This window comes from Augochlora pura, chromosome 7, assembly GCF_028453695.1.
Source record: "Augochlora pura isolate Apur16 chromosome 7, APUR_v2.2.1, whole genome shotgun sequence".
In the NCBI taxonomy this organism is placed as follows: domain Eukaryota; kingdom Metazoa; phylum Arthropoda; class Insecta; order Hymenoptera; family Halictidae; genus Augochlora; species Augochlora pura.
This window is the reverse complement of record NC_135778.1, coordinates 34,654,268-34,667,864: the sequence shown is the minus strand read 5'-3', so window position 1 is coordinate 34,667,864 and position 13,597 is coordinate 34,654,268. Positions and strand designations below refer to the sequence as shown.

At 31.2% G+C, this 13,597-nt stretch overlaps 2 protein-coding genes across 6 annotated transcripts; both read left to right on the top strand.

The window, feature by feature from the left end:
• Nucleotides 1–217: 217 nt before the first annotated feature.
• Med26 (mediator complex subunit 26) lies at nucleotides 218–5,954 on the top strand. 3 transcript variants are annotated; one of them, XM_078186514.1, is made up of 5 exons: nucleotides 218–456; nucleotides 1,734–1,749; nucleotides 2,011–2,085; nucleotides 2,224–2,499; nucleotides 2,914–5,954. In XM_078186514.1, the coding sequence occupies exons 3-5, from the start codon at nucleotides 2,020–2,022 to the stop codon at nucleotides 4,117–4,119; spliced, it is 1,548 nt and encodes a 515-aa protein (XP_078042640.1). In that variant the 5' UTR covers nucleotides 218–456; nucleotides 1,734–1,749; nucleotides 2,011–2,019; the 3' UTR covers nucleotides 4,120–5,954. The 3 variants fall into 3 exon arrangements, with proteins under 3 accessions (XP_078042640.1, XP_078042639.1, XP_078042641.1); XM_078186513.1 differs by lacking the exon at nucleotides 1,734–1,749; XM_078186515.1 differs by lacking the exons at nucleotides 218–456; nucleotides 1,734–1,749 and adding an exon at nucleotides 566–607.
• A 1,501-nt stretch (nucleotides 5,955–7,455) lies between these two features.
• On the top strand, nucleotides 7,456–12,327 carry Ras64b (ras-like protein 2). Of its 3 annotated transcripts, none has more exons than XR_013494451.1 (5): nucleotides 7,456–7,816; nucleotides 8,404–8,491; nucleotides 8,780–8,991; nucleotides 9,062–10,645; nucleotides 10,732–12,327. XR_013494451.1 is itself a non-coding variant. In XM_078186013.1 (5 exons), exons 2-5 carry the CDS (start codon nucleotides 8,423–8,425, stop codon nucleotides 9,254–9,256), a joined length of 504 nt encoding a protein of 167 aa, XP_078042139.1. In that variant the 5' UTR covers nucleotides 7,678–7,816; nucleotides 8,404–8,422; the 3' UTR covers nucleotides 9,257–12,327. The 3 variants fall into 3 exon arrangements, 2 of the variants coding, with proteins under 2 accessions (XP_078042138.1, XP_078042139.1); XM_078186013.1 differs by adding an exon at nucleotides 8,605–8,632 and having other exon boundaries at nucleotides 7,678–7,816; nucleotides 9,062–12,327; XM_078186012.1 differs by having other exon boundaries at nucleotides 9,062–12,327.
• Nucleotides 12,328–13,597: the final 1,270 nt, after the last annotated feature.

Below are 13,597 nucleotides of genomic sequence, written 5' to 3'. Positions count from 1 at the left end.
GATTTTTAAAGGGAACATTCAGGCATAGAAGATTCTAGGGTGATAGATAGATCTATCTGAAGTTTCGTACGAAAAGTCTGTATTCGAGTCAAGCGACATTCGGCGAGTAGTGGGGATAGAAGGGAGGTGTAGTAATGGTCGGGAGTCTCATCCAACCACGAGAGGAGCTAGCAGCGCTTGCCTCTCGCAGTATGAGGCGGCGTGGGGCTAGGGACGATGCATGGGCTGCGACTAGGAGGCACTTGGGAGGCAGGGAGGGCATGCGAGCGGAGCACAGTTCAGTAGTCGCCATTGCAAGTCCCCCCGTGCTCTCGTATTCGTGACACTCGTACGCGTGGAGCCGATTTTCCGCTAACCTAATCTCCCCGCGAGGGCCCTAAGTGTGCCCCCCCGATGCAGAGATATTGCACCGAGCTCACCGAAAGATTGTTGAAATCTCTTGACAAGGAATACAATGTAAGTAGCGGAATGAATCCGCGATGCGCCATCCGTCCGCTCACGCAAACGGCTATCGGGCCACTCTCGATCCCCCGTGCGCCGTGTGCCTGTACCAGTGGCGTGCGCGAGAGTCACTAAGAATGTAGTGTAGCGGCGGCTCCGCGTGTGAGTGAGTAATACGTTTCCTGTGTGTACGTACGATGCCAGTCGGCAAATCTTCTCTATGCACGAATGTGTGCACGTCGAACGTAAACGCGTTTGTCGACTACCTGGGGCATAACCTTAATCGCAAATGAAATGTTCAAAATCTAGAAGAGATGTTGAAACACAACACCTTCGTACCTCCTCTCTCTCTCTAGCTCACTCTCTCTCGTTCTCTACGTTTCGTTTCTTTTTTCCTTGTAGCTTTTCCGTTCCGTTGCCACAACGATGTCATACTTGACGATAACTTACATACACAATTGTCCTTGCACTCTCCCATACATATAAGTTTTTAATTAACATCGGATAATTCGAACGTTTCCCCGATAATAAGATTGCATTCGAGTGGACTCGAATTTCTTGTTTCTTGGCCCGATTGCCGTTTTCGATGATCGATAGTACTGGTTCTCCAATAAATATTTTCAACTTTAACATGAGTCAGATTTACCGTTTGCCCCATATTTAAAGGATGTCCATGGACACGTGTTGACTATTGCATTTCATACGTGTATTTCGTTTCGGAAATATTGCTTCTGGATCACATGCAATATTCTGATGCATCATTACCAAAGCATATCTTTGTAATTAAGGCAGGATCACTTTTATTGTTATGGTATTTTGAAGTCATATGTTCTGGTGTTTCATCATAAAATCGATATTATACACTACACAATTAAAAAGTAAAGGTGTTTTTAAGAATTTTATTGTAACAACATAACCACTGAATCATATGTATCACTGATTGAAAACTGATAACTCATTTGAATAGATAGGTGTAGAATGTGATAAGTAATACAGATTCATTTAGCAATATTCTAAAGTTTATGTACTCAAGTAGAGCAATGTGGTAGCATAGCAATAGAAATTTCAATTTAATCAAAATATTTAACTTCATTGTAAAGTTATATAAATTATTGTACAGAAATCTGTAAAATCGAGTATGCAAATTTTTCTTCAAATAAATGTAACAGTGATTATGTATCGTTATTATTAATAATAGTTTAAAAATAAACAATACTTAACTTTTTACTGATACACTATATTGAGTTAGATACTTTCTCAATATCACATAGTATGATTTTTGTGTTTTTCAGCTATTGTTATAAAAAGGTATAGTGTAACAATACTTTTAATATATTTTTTAGAATATACATCATATATATACGTGTATATATATGATAATCTTTATCTGAAGCAATTAAATATTACATAACAAATCAGTATTCATCTCTGTAATGAACTTTTTCACTTTATGTAGAATTAATATATAACCATATTGATCAAATAATTTAAAATGACTTGGTGATCCATAAATGTCCTATAATATTAAAAATATGTTAACATAATATTAACAAATGATGAAATTTTTAGGTCGTCGATATGGGAGCTGTTGTGGATGTCATTACGGCCCTGGAAAAGACGGCGATCACTAAGGAATTGCTTGAGGTATTCATCTTTCTCAATTATAATATATCATATACTAATAGCTTGTCAGTCTAGAACAGCATTATTAATATCTACATTTTCAATTGTAATTATAGTTACTTGATAACAATTCTAATAAATTGATTTACATAAAATTAGATCACACGACTTGGAAAACACATTAATGAACTTCGGCGGAAAACAAACAATGATGCCTTGGCTAAACGTGCAAAGGATTTGGTACGGCGATGGAGAGACATGGTTCTACCATCTGCCCACTCTACCCCACAACCTACACCAGCTGATACGGCACCACCTGCTCTTAATGGTGCAAAGCCACATAGTCCTGCACTAAGATGTTTTAAACCACAAAGTCCAGCATTAAGGGGTTTAAAACCTCAGAGTCCATTGTTGAGGGATACTACACCTCTTAGAGTAAGTTGATATATCTTCATATTTATTTGATTTGTTATTTATTATAAAGTATATATATGTTGGGAATATTCCAAGACTGAATTTTTAAAGGGAAATATAATGTATTTGTATATCTGTGTTGAGAATTTTATTTTAATTGTTTCCTTCTACATCAATACAATTGATTTTCAGAATCATAAGTGTTTAAAATAAATAAAAAGAAGTGTTAAGCTCATGCAATCTATTATTGTTATTACTTTTCTTTGTATACTCATACAAATATGTCACCAAGTACCCTAACCAGATGGCAAATAATTAACAAGAATCAAGTCATTTTTAGTTCCCCCAAATATCATTACATATTTTCAATACATTATGGATATTTAATATCGTAGATATTGAATACTAAAGAACTGTTGAACGATCCCATTACAGGTGCTTAGTCCAGCTCTATCTGTGCATAGTGAACATTCACATTCTCCTAATGCATCGTCAAACAAGCAGTCAATTACAGTGACCAGCAACCACAAAACAAGTTCCGACGTGACTTCTATGCTTGGTTCTTCGAGTCAAAATCACACAACGGAAGCAGTGCCACGAACTCACAGTTCAAACAAACGTCTTCGAAAAGAGGATCTGAATGACAAACATAATTGTCAGCATCATGATTCAGACTCAGTTACTGAAAGTGAACCTTTTAAAAAGCAACGTCTCAATGGCGAAAATATAAGTGGTAATTTAAATTTGCAAGTGCCTAGCCCCACATTTAAAGAACGAATCTCTGATCATTTTGTGGAGTCTTCCACTGATGCTGATGATTCAGGTCCAAAGAAGCGTGGTAGAAAGAAAGGCAGTAAGTCTATGAAGAAGCAACCGATATTAGAAGACCGTGTAAAAGAAAAACTAGCTAGTATCTCAAGAAATCCTAAATTAAAAACAACCCAAGAACTGCTGGCTGACCTGCGGGCACGCGGCACTAATTCTAGCGTTAATTCAAGTGCTCTACCTAGTCAAAATGAAGAATCGCCCAGCATGGAAGATATTTTGAGAGGCAGCAATGAACAAGTATCCAAGTTCCTTCGTTGTACTCAGAACAATTCGTCACATAGAAATACAGTTTCTGAAACCTTGCCAGAGAGTAGGTTAAAACCTACAGAGAATTTTCACGATGTATCGTCTAAGTGTCAAGAATCAGGTGTAGTGTATAAAGACAAGTCAGTTACAAGTTGTCAAAAAACACAACCAGAACAATCTCATGAACTAACAGTTGAAGAAATACTAGCTAAGTTACCACCTATAGATCCAAGTTCGATCGACTGGGGTGAAAGTGAAACAGAATTGACTGATGATCAGAACAATACTGAATACCCACCTAGGCAAATTACAGAAGATGATATAAAAAGGTTACACACAGAGTGTGTAGAAGGACTAAATGGAAACTTCCAACCAAAACTATCATCTTTAACTTCTTCTACTTGTAACGACAGTCAAGAAGTAACAGAGGATATGTCAGAAATCAATGGTGTAAAGAATGTGTATAGCCGACCTGATGAAGAATTTCGAGAATGGCATCAGATGCTAACAAGGCCCACTTACAATGGCCAACTCCTTCACATATTGCCTTATGTTATTATTGATTAGTAATTTTATTATCCTATTCTATTATTATTCCCAAACTTGTGAAGAACCCCTGAAAAATATTAAAAGAGATTGATCGTTGATCACTCTATTAAACCAATTTTGTATTGCAATTTACGATTGCTCTTTATTTCTATACATGCTCACGTTACTACCACCCTTTATTAATATTCTAATTTCGATTATCATTATTATTCAAATTTAATTCTCAGTTCAGCACTTAAATTAATCACATCGCAAAAAAACATCAATCATCATCACCTTTACTATCATTGTTATTGTTGTTACTATTATTATTATTATTATTATACTATTATTATCGTTATCATTATTCATCATTGCGATGCAAAGTGTTTCATGCACAGAACAATCTGTCAAAAACAATATCTGGAAAAACATAGAAATGGAACAGAAACAAGAGGGGCATCTGGTATAATGTGTAGCATCATTACATGTGACAAAATAGGTCAATATCCGAGTTTGGATGATACTCCCTGAATGCTTCTCTTTTGTTGTGTATATTATACTGGTATCACCTCCATTGTCATTGTCATTAACATTATTAACATCATTGTGCTATAGTTATTACAAACTTAAGCCCAAAATTGTTGTAAAAAACATAATTGGAGCATCATTAATGAAATCATCGCAAATGAAGATAATTCAAGCAACATGTAAATTAGTGTTTCTTTTTAAAGTAATTATAAAATTTTTTATAAGTACTCGAACTAGAAGACGGAGATATAGAATAAATAATTTTTTCTAAAGATTTACATAACCATTTGTATTAGACAATATAACACACGTTTGATTATTTCCTTTATATTTTAAATGATTTTATTTACTTGCTAAGAAGAACAGAGAGGCACACAATAAAAATCAAATGTTGTACTTTGGCCTATACATGGAAAAAAAGTTATTTTAGAAATTCTATCCAGAGTAAAATTCTATACTGACAAAGAATGTATAGAAATTAAGAGTATTCTTTATATTCACTATAAGGTACCGTTTGGTTTATCAAAACAAACATTATTTTATTATTTTGTTTAATAATGGAAATGCAAGTAAATATTTCAAAATAACTTATTGCAAAAGATTATACAGTCACTATACAAAATGAAAATTTCAAATACTTATTGCTTTTATATTCTGTTTGTATCATTAAAATATTTATTACTTAAAATGGATAGAAACTGTCGGACTGATAAATAATTTGAACGTGGTAAAGGTAGTTGAACCGAATCTAACGGGGCCTTAATTAAAAATTAAAAAAAATGAATATTTGTCACGTAAGGTATTATGTTGCATATACTTACAACAAAGAAAAATATTGCACATATTTACGCTGACGGAAACTTAAAGTAAATACATTAAAAATGTTCTATTTCACTTTTATTTTATGTATTTTTTAATAATCTCAGATTATAGGAAGTCTATTTTAAAATTATAATTGCGAAATAATCATACGACCACATGTATCAAAGGAAAAAAGCATTTGTTATGTTCAATTTCCAATGTTCCATCTCAATACTGTACAATTTTTTAACTGGAAAAAGAGACCTTATGATTTCAAACTGTAAATATATCATTCAAAATCGTAAACACTGGAACCAAAATGTATTAACACTTTTTGTAATAACCAAATAACATTGTGTTATGTAAAAAGGAGAGAAAGAAATGTACATATTATGCAACTATACTGTGTATAATGAAAGCTTTGTCAAACATTATGAATTAGAAAAGAAAATTTCTCATTTTATATGTGTTACTTTTTTGATAATGACAATTACCTTTTGTTTAGTTTTGTTCAATCATTTATCATTCGCGTAGCTTAAACATTCAACTTTTACTAAAATCATTTGGACAAATTCAAAAAGCATATGCTGTATGTAATATCAATGTACATAGACATTTTTATAGTTTTTCATGTTGCTTAACCATTTCTCTTGACTGAAAAGGCTTTATTTTATAAATATATTATAAGTAATTTGTTTAAACAAACACTTATGTACCTTTGTATTTAATATTAAAATCGTGAATTAATATAATTAAATATTATAACATTCATACAATTGAATTTTCATAAGTTTAAAGTACATGGAATTTAGTTCACGTGTACATCTTGTAGTAGTTTCTGTAGAAAAATTATTTAATTTAATTCCATAGTAACTACATAAATATACATTGTAATTGATTATACTTTTTACAATCCGTTGAAAGAAATTAAAAATTATAAGATATTGTTTGTGCTTTTAGATGTGACAATTTTTAGAAACAAACATTGCAATGAATGCAATGGAAAGATCAGTTAAATAATACTATTGTGAATTCTAAATGAAGACCCGTGCCTTTTGAACTTCTGCAATTCTACCATAGCTTGACGATTGAACAACAAATTATGACCAACTAAAGCAGAAACAGACCCAATATAGTAAAGCAAGATTTTAAAAAATGGAATTAAAGAGTATTTAATTTCGTTGAGTTGTCATGCAATTAAATTATTGTTAAATTAAATAGAACAAGTGTCTATATTTAATGTTCATCAAAAAATGACACAAAAGGGAGTTCAGTAATAAATCAAATTTTAATTATCCACATATTTCATAAATTTATTCCCATTGTCAATAAATTATTTTTGATACAATTCATATATGGTTTAAGTTATATTTTTACATTCTGTAAAATTACTGCTTCCTATATTTTCTTTAATTATTTCGAAAGTATTATAATCGATGTTCAATTCTTATGAATATTTTAAACATTTCAGATATTTTGAAAAATCAATTTTATGTACGAACTTTCGTATAATTTTTCTCTGTGTAGATATATTTTATTAATAACATTTATTTATAACGCTGCCCATTACATATTGGGATTATCATGTGAACCCGTTCAAGAGCTCTGCCGATTTAATTACTGTAAGTAACTCTATATGTAACAATAAATGTTTACAAGAAGGTATGTTTGGAAAACATTAAGTAATTGTTGCTATGTATAAAATATTCAAGAATATCAGATTAAAAGAACGTTATCTTATATGAAGAATATTGTTAAAGAAGTATCTATGTACTATTGGATCCATTCAACCTTACAGAGTATGTATGTATTTCAGGTAGGCATAGGCGCTTGCGAGAGGGTGGTATCGTAATAGCGACTGCGCAATCAATCGAAATAGCGTGGATACACGCATGTGTATGCCTATGTACATAGCTTGCATATACACATGGTGGGGACATCTCTTATACACTCACTATCTTCGTCTCTCTCCATCTTTGTCTCTTGTTATATCTCTCTCTCTCTCTCTCGCGCGCGCACACCGTTCATTACTACAGTTTTCAGTGAGTCCGTGTGTATGAGACTTCTTACAATACTTAGTTGGTGCTTAGGCGGTGAGCAGTCGCGAGTCGCGGTATCTTGGTATCGAGAAAGTATTGGCATCTGATGCATTGTTCACTATTCGGTGAAAAAAATCGCCTATGTGCTTTCATGTGAATGCACCCCGATTTTCTATATTTCCATGATCCTTCGTACGATTTCCAATATGTGTCAGTGAATGTTTATTACAAATTTACCAACTCCGTTGGCCATACCAAAAATGTCGAAACCCGGTGACAAACAAACCTACGCGCAGACATATAAACTAGTAGTCGTGGGTGGGGGTGGTGTTGGAAAATCTGCAATCACGATACAATTCATTCAAGTAAGTACTTTTTATAGCCAATAGATGTACCCAATATGTATATATGTATGTAAAATGTGTTCGATATTATTGTGTACACATGTTATTATGTACACACTTATGTATCTTTGCCATGTAGCTGCACATAAGGACGTGTACGTGTCGTGTGTATACGATGCTTTTTTTGCTATCTTTTTTTTTAAATTTGTTTGTCGTATGTTTATTAAAACTTATGAATGAAATATCTGTGTTTAGAAGCCCGCGTCATGCGAGGTCGGTTCGAATAAAGTAATGAAAATCTACTTCTCGTTTACTACATTGAAAACCTTCTGACCAATTTTAGAAACTCGCTCGAAGAACATTAAGAGCACGATGCTCTTAATACTGATTATGTCATACAATTACAGATTCGGCTATCTATATACATACAGTCAGTGCAGAAAGTATTCGTACAGTGATCAATTTAAAATAAAGCTTTGTGTATTTGTATCGATAATTAATTTATACATAGCACCGTGATTATTTATTCAGAAGAGAAATGTATCGATTTTTATTATAATTTTCTTGACTTCCGTTATTTCTCTTTTAACAATCTTGTAAATTTACAGAGTTATTTTGTAACTGACTATGATCCAACCATTGAAGATTCTTATACTAAACAATGCGTCATCGACGATGTTCCTGCCAAACTTGACAGTGAGTATACTTAGTGAAATATAACATTGTGCATAAATTATTATTTCAATCTTGTTTTTTCAAGTAAGGAAACGTTTTATAACTTATTATATTTTATGTTGATTTTCATGCAGTACCATAATGAAACATGGGTTTGTTGTCGTAAGATTATAATTCCTTATTTATTAGAACCAAATATCTAGTTAAAAACATTAAAATGGTGAATTTTCATATGTTTGTTATACATCTTATAAATATATACATAAGAATTTTGATAGCATCACCAATATGATTTGTATAATTTTATAGTATTGGATACAGCAGGCCAAGAAGAATTTAGTGCAATGCGTGAACAGTACATGAGAAGCGGCGAAGGCTTTCTGCTAGTATTTTCAGTAACAGACCATTCATCTTTCGATGAAATGCTAAAATTCCATAAGCAGATCCTAAGAGTAAAGGATCGTGATGAATTTCCAATGCTCATGGTTGGGAACAAAGCAGATTTGGATCAACAAAAAATTGTATGTATACTAACTATGGACAAAAAAAATATATTACATAGTATAGTACAATTCTCTGCTCTATTTTTAGGTCTCTGTTGAGGAAGCACAAAATATGGCACGCCAATTAAAAATTCCTTACATAGAATGTAGTGCAAAATTAAGAATGAATGTTGACCAAGCTTTCCATGAATTAGTAAGAATTGTCAGGAAGTTTCAATTGTCTGAAAGACCACCACTAAAACAAAATTACAAGAAAAACAAAAAGAAATGTTGCATGTTGTAATTATAATTACCAATGTGTTCATAATTAACAAAACGATATAACCGAATTAATTAGAATGAAAATGTAGCTATAAAATGAAAAAAAAATGATTTTGATAACGGTTGGTGGTCGTAACATACGGATAATTTTAAAACAACGAGAAATTGTTAAAAAAATGTGTTGTTTAACTAAGGGACATAATTACTATGCTATAATCATAAGAAATTTAAGCCAAAATTGTTATAAGAGGAAGAATTCAAGCATCATTAATTAAACCATTACAAATATTTGCAGAAAATAATGCAATATGCATGTAAGTTGATGTTTGTCATTAAAATAATTATGAAATTTTATATAAGTACACAAATGAAAGAAATATTAAATGAATAACTTTCTCTAAAGGTTTATATAACCATTTGCATTAGATAATATAACATATGATTATTTTTTTAAAACTACTTACACAATTTTATTCTTTTGCTGTGGAATATAGAGGCACACAATAAAAATCAAATATTGTACTTTGGCCTGTGTAAGGAAAGAAAAAGAGGTGATAGTATTCATTACATATTTTATATATATTTGATTTATCGAATTTTGTTTGTGTCTTTAAAGTATTTACTATACAAAGGGGATAGAAATTGTCAGACTAATAAGTAATTATTTGAATCAGGTAAATATAGTTGAATCAAACGCAACGGGGCCTTAATTAAAATGAAAAATAAGGATATTTGTCATATAGGGTATTATGTTGCTTATACTTATAGCAATAAAGAATATTGCACAGATGTACAACAACGAAAATTCATTTCAAATGCATTGCGAATTTTTCCATGCAAGTTCTAGTTCATGTACAGAACCACAATCAATGGGATTCGATTATTTGTGATCTTAGTTATCTGGCTTGAAGGTCATACATGATGTAATTTATTTGTCTTCTACATTAATCAGAACACGTAAATGTAAAATCTCCGCCGAAAAATTTTACTTGGGGCCAAACGGATACAATGGTCTCGATATTGTGTAACTTTTTAAAAAAGAAAGAGATTTCATAAATCATTTGTAAATATAATCCAAAATCATTTACAAGACAGTGAGAAGGCATTGACAATTTACGAACATTGGAGGATCAGATTTAGGTAATCTTAATAGGTGGGGTTGGTCATTTGTTTTTGGCTTCCTTATTTTGTATGGGGTCGGTTTTAATTAAATTGTGAGCTTCTATAGTGGATATCAGGATGGATGAGGTTTTTCATATAATTCAGGATGAGAATCTCCAACTTAAAAACATAATTTTCTTTGTGTTGCTCATGGAATAATAGAGTGGGTAGAGGATTATGCATACATGTTTGTGTTTAATTCATGAAAATGGAATATTGAAGTGCTTGACCTTAATGTAACTAAATTCTGGTGAGTTAATTTTTTTAATCATTTCTTGAGAATGTTTCCAACTTTCTCCTGTTGTTTAAGTTTTATTACTCTTTCATTATAATTAGGAAGCCAATTGCTTGGAGGGTTACGTTGGGTCACCAATTTGTGAGAGGAGATCCAATAATTTCAGCTAAAGAGTTAGATTTGACATCATACATTATGAAGATGTGAATCTCGAATTTGATATTATTTTGATTTAATTCTCTCTTGGTACGGGAAGATGAAGATTTTTAACACAAAGTCTCGAAATTCATATTCATTTGTAGTATAACCAGAAGAGTGACCACCTATTTAATGAAATCACTTTTGACTTTCTACAATGAAGTTCAATATTTTGGATACAACATTATACCTCTATAGATAGAGTCATTGTACCTCTTCGATCATTTTATTCCTTAATTTAAGAGTAGATATATTTTTTGTAACATAGATTTGCTTATAAGTAACAAATGACATGATGTGAAAATAATTGACAAACAATCTGGATAGTCAGCGATTCTAGAAAACAATTACTTGCTTTCAAGTGTTGTCGCCGGGAAAAATAGAAAATGAATGTTTTAACAACTATTCATAAAGTAACAGTTAATTTTTTACTGTTCTTATATGCTTAAAAGTACCAAATAATTTAAGTTATTACTGAAACTTAATTTAATGCGATAAATATATGAACATTTTTATATTTTCTGTTTCTCTTTATTTTTTAATGTTAAAGAAAAATGCAGCATTAATGTATTGATTTGCTGTTCAAAAGTAAGCATTATTGTACCATTAGTACTTGTGAATGTAATATAATGATTTATTCATGAATTTAAATGAATGTAACATTGAAAATGTTCATACTCTTAATGTTACAATGAAGGAACGCGTAATTTATATAAAACAATGAACGAAATGTTAGTAACATTATATTTATTACAGTAGATAAAAATAAACAAATAATGTACTCTTTGGAATTATATACAACATTTTATATGACAAACATACATATATATATATATATATATATACATATTTCTATTTTAACAAGTACAAGATAATCAATATTATTACAAACTATAATTAACAAAACAAAAAAATTTTGGATGAAATGTTCAACTGACAAATAACTTTAGAAAGTTAACACATGTGTATGTTAAGTTTATACTTTTCGTTTATAAATTTAATTAGAATTTAAAGAAATAATTACGTTACAAATTGTTCAATTGCGGAAAAATTATATATATTTGTAAAACCGTTTTCAAACATTTATTGAAGGAAGTTTATACCTGAATCATTTTGTAAAAGATTCGAAAAGAATAAATGATTGTTAAAGAACTTTTATAAAAACTTCATATTAATATAAATATTATGTGCGTCATACATCGAAAGAAATAAATGTGTAAAGTTTCATTCAATTGCAATAAGCTATTGTAATGATTTTTATGTATGTGGCGTGGATTCGAAATTGATGAATTATATTTATTCATATTTACAGATACATGTGGCGCCGAACAAATGTGAAACAAATTTTATTTAATATACTTGTAGTAAATTAAATACACTCACGTATATTAAATCCATGTATCATTTTTAAATATTTATTATCTCTGTATACACACATATGTATTCATTCAATGCTTTGTACCAATGAAATCAATAACATAGTGCGGGGCCAATAATAATTTGAATACAAAACAATTTATTTGACCTACCAGTCTATTTAGGAAACCTTGCACAATGATAATATTTTGTTTAAATGGAATAATACATAAACAATATTTTTTTTTAAATTTAAAAACAATTCTGTATATTACAAATATTATGTATTATAATTTTAATTGATTTTGTTTATTAAATTTACGAATAACAATCTTAACGGACTACATAAAAATGCTTAACTATTATTTATCAATTATTATATATTATAAATTTTGAGATTAACGATTTTATTAAATATTAAGGCAATGCATTTTCTTATGTAGATTCCACATGCTTAAATAACATTAAGTTCAATGTTAATAGACAAATGTAAATGTTTATTGAGATTCGCAACAATATTTTTCACATTATTTAATTATTGACGTTTAACATTAACGTCCGACAACCAAATAACAACGACGACTTTTGTACAACGGAACATTCACCCTAATTTAGTCAGTAAGCAACCGACACGCAAGGTGGTCAAACGGGATTCCCATCGTGGCTATTCTTAACCAGACCAAGCTAATATTGAATCCGCTCAATTACTTCCAGCCTCGCTGGCATCGGTAATAAGCATAACTGTTACCATCAATTTTCAACTTTTCTTTCTATCTCATATTCTATAAATAAAGTATTTTACCTAATTCCTTTCATACTAGCGCTCTAAAATACCACCGCGCGGCAAACCAGTCCCGATTATCAATTTTACATTCAGATATTACTACTGATTTATTTATAGTAATAACAATTTAACCAACAAATTCAGAAGATGTTAAACAACAATAAATATATCAACATAGAATGCGCAAAGATGTGAAAACAATGCTTGCACAAAATGACAACGTTATTGGGGGTAGGGGTGAAAGTCGTAATTGCTGTTCAAAGATTGGGCTGAAAAGAATATTTATTGTATTGTATCCACGTAGCGCTACGAATACAACGTGATCATGTTTTTCTGCGGCAATGGAAAAGATCGACGTCCGGCTCCTTGGTAGGAAGAAACACGATCGGAAAAGAAATAAGACTGCGAGGAAGGGGAGTACCCGGGTTAAAAATAGCAGGGACGCGTTTCCAAACAAAAACTAATAAGCCTTCTGTAGAATAACGATTAAGCCCGAGGAGTAATGAAATGAAAAAAGAAGGCAGAAAATATCAAAGACAGCGGTACTGTTGATCGGAAGAAGACACGAGACGTAACGAAATAACATGCTTCGTATGGGGGGAGGGGTTAGCAAAAAACGATCGTGACTA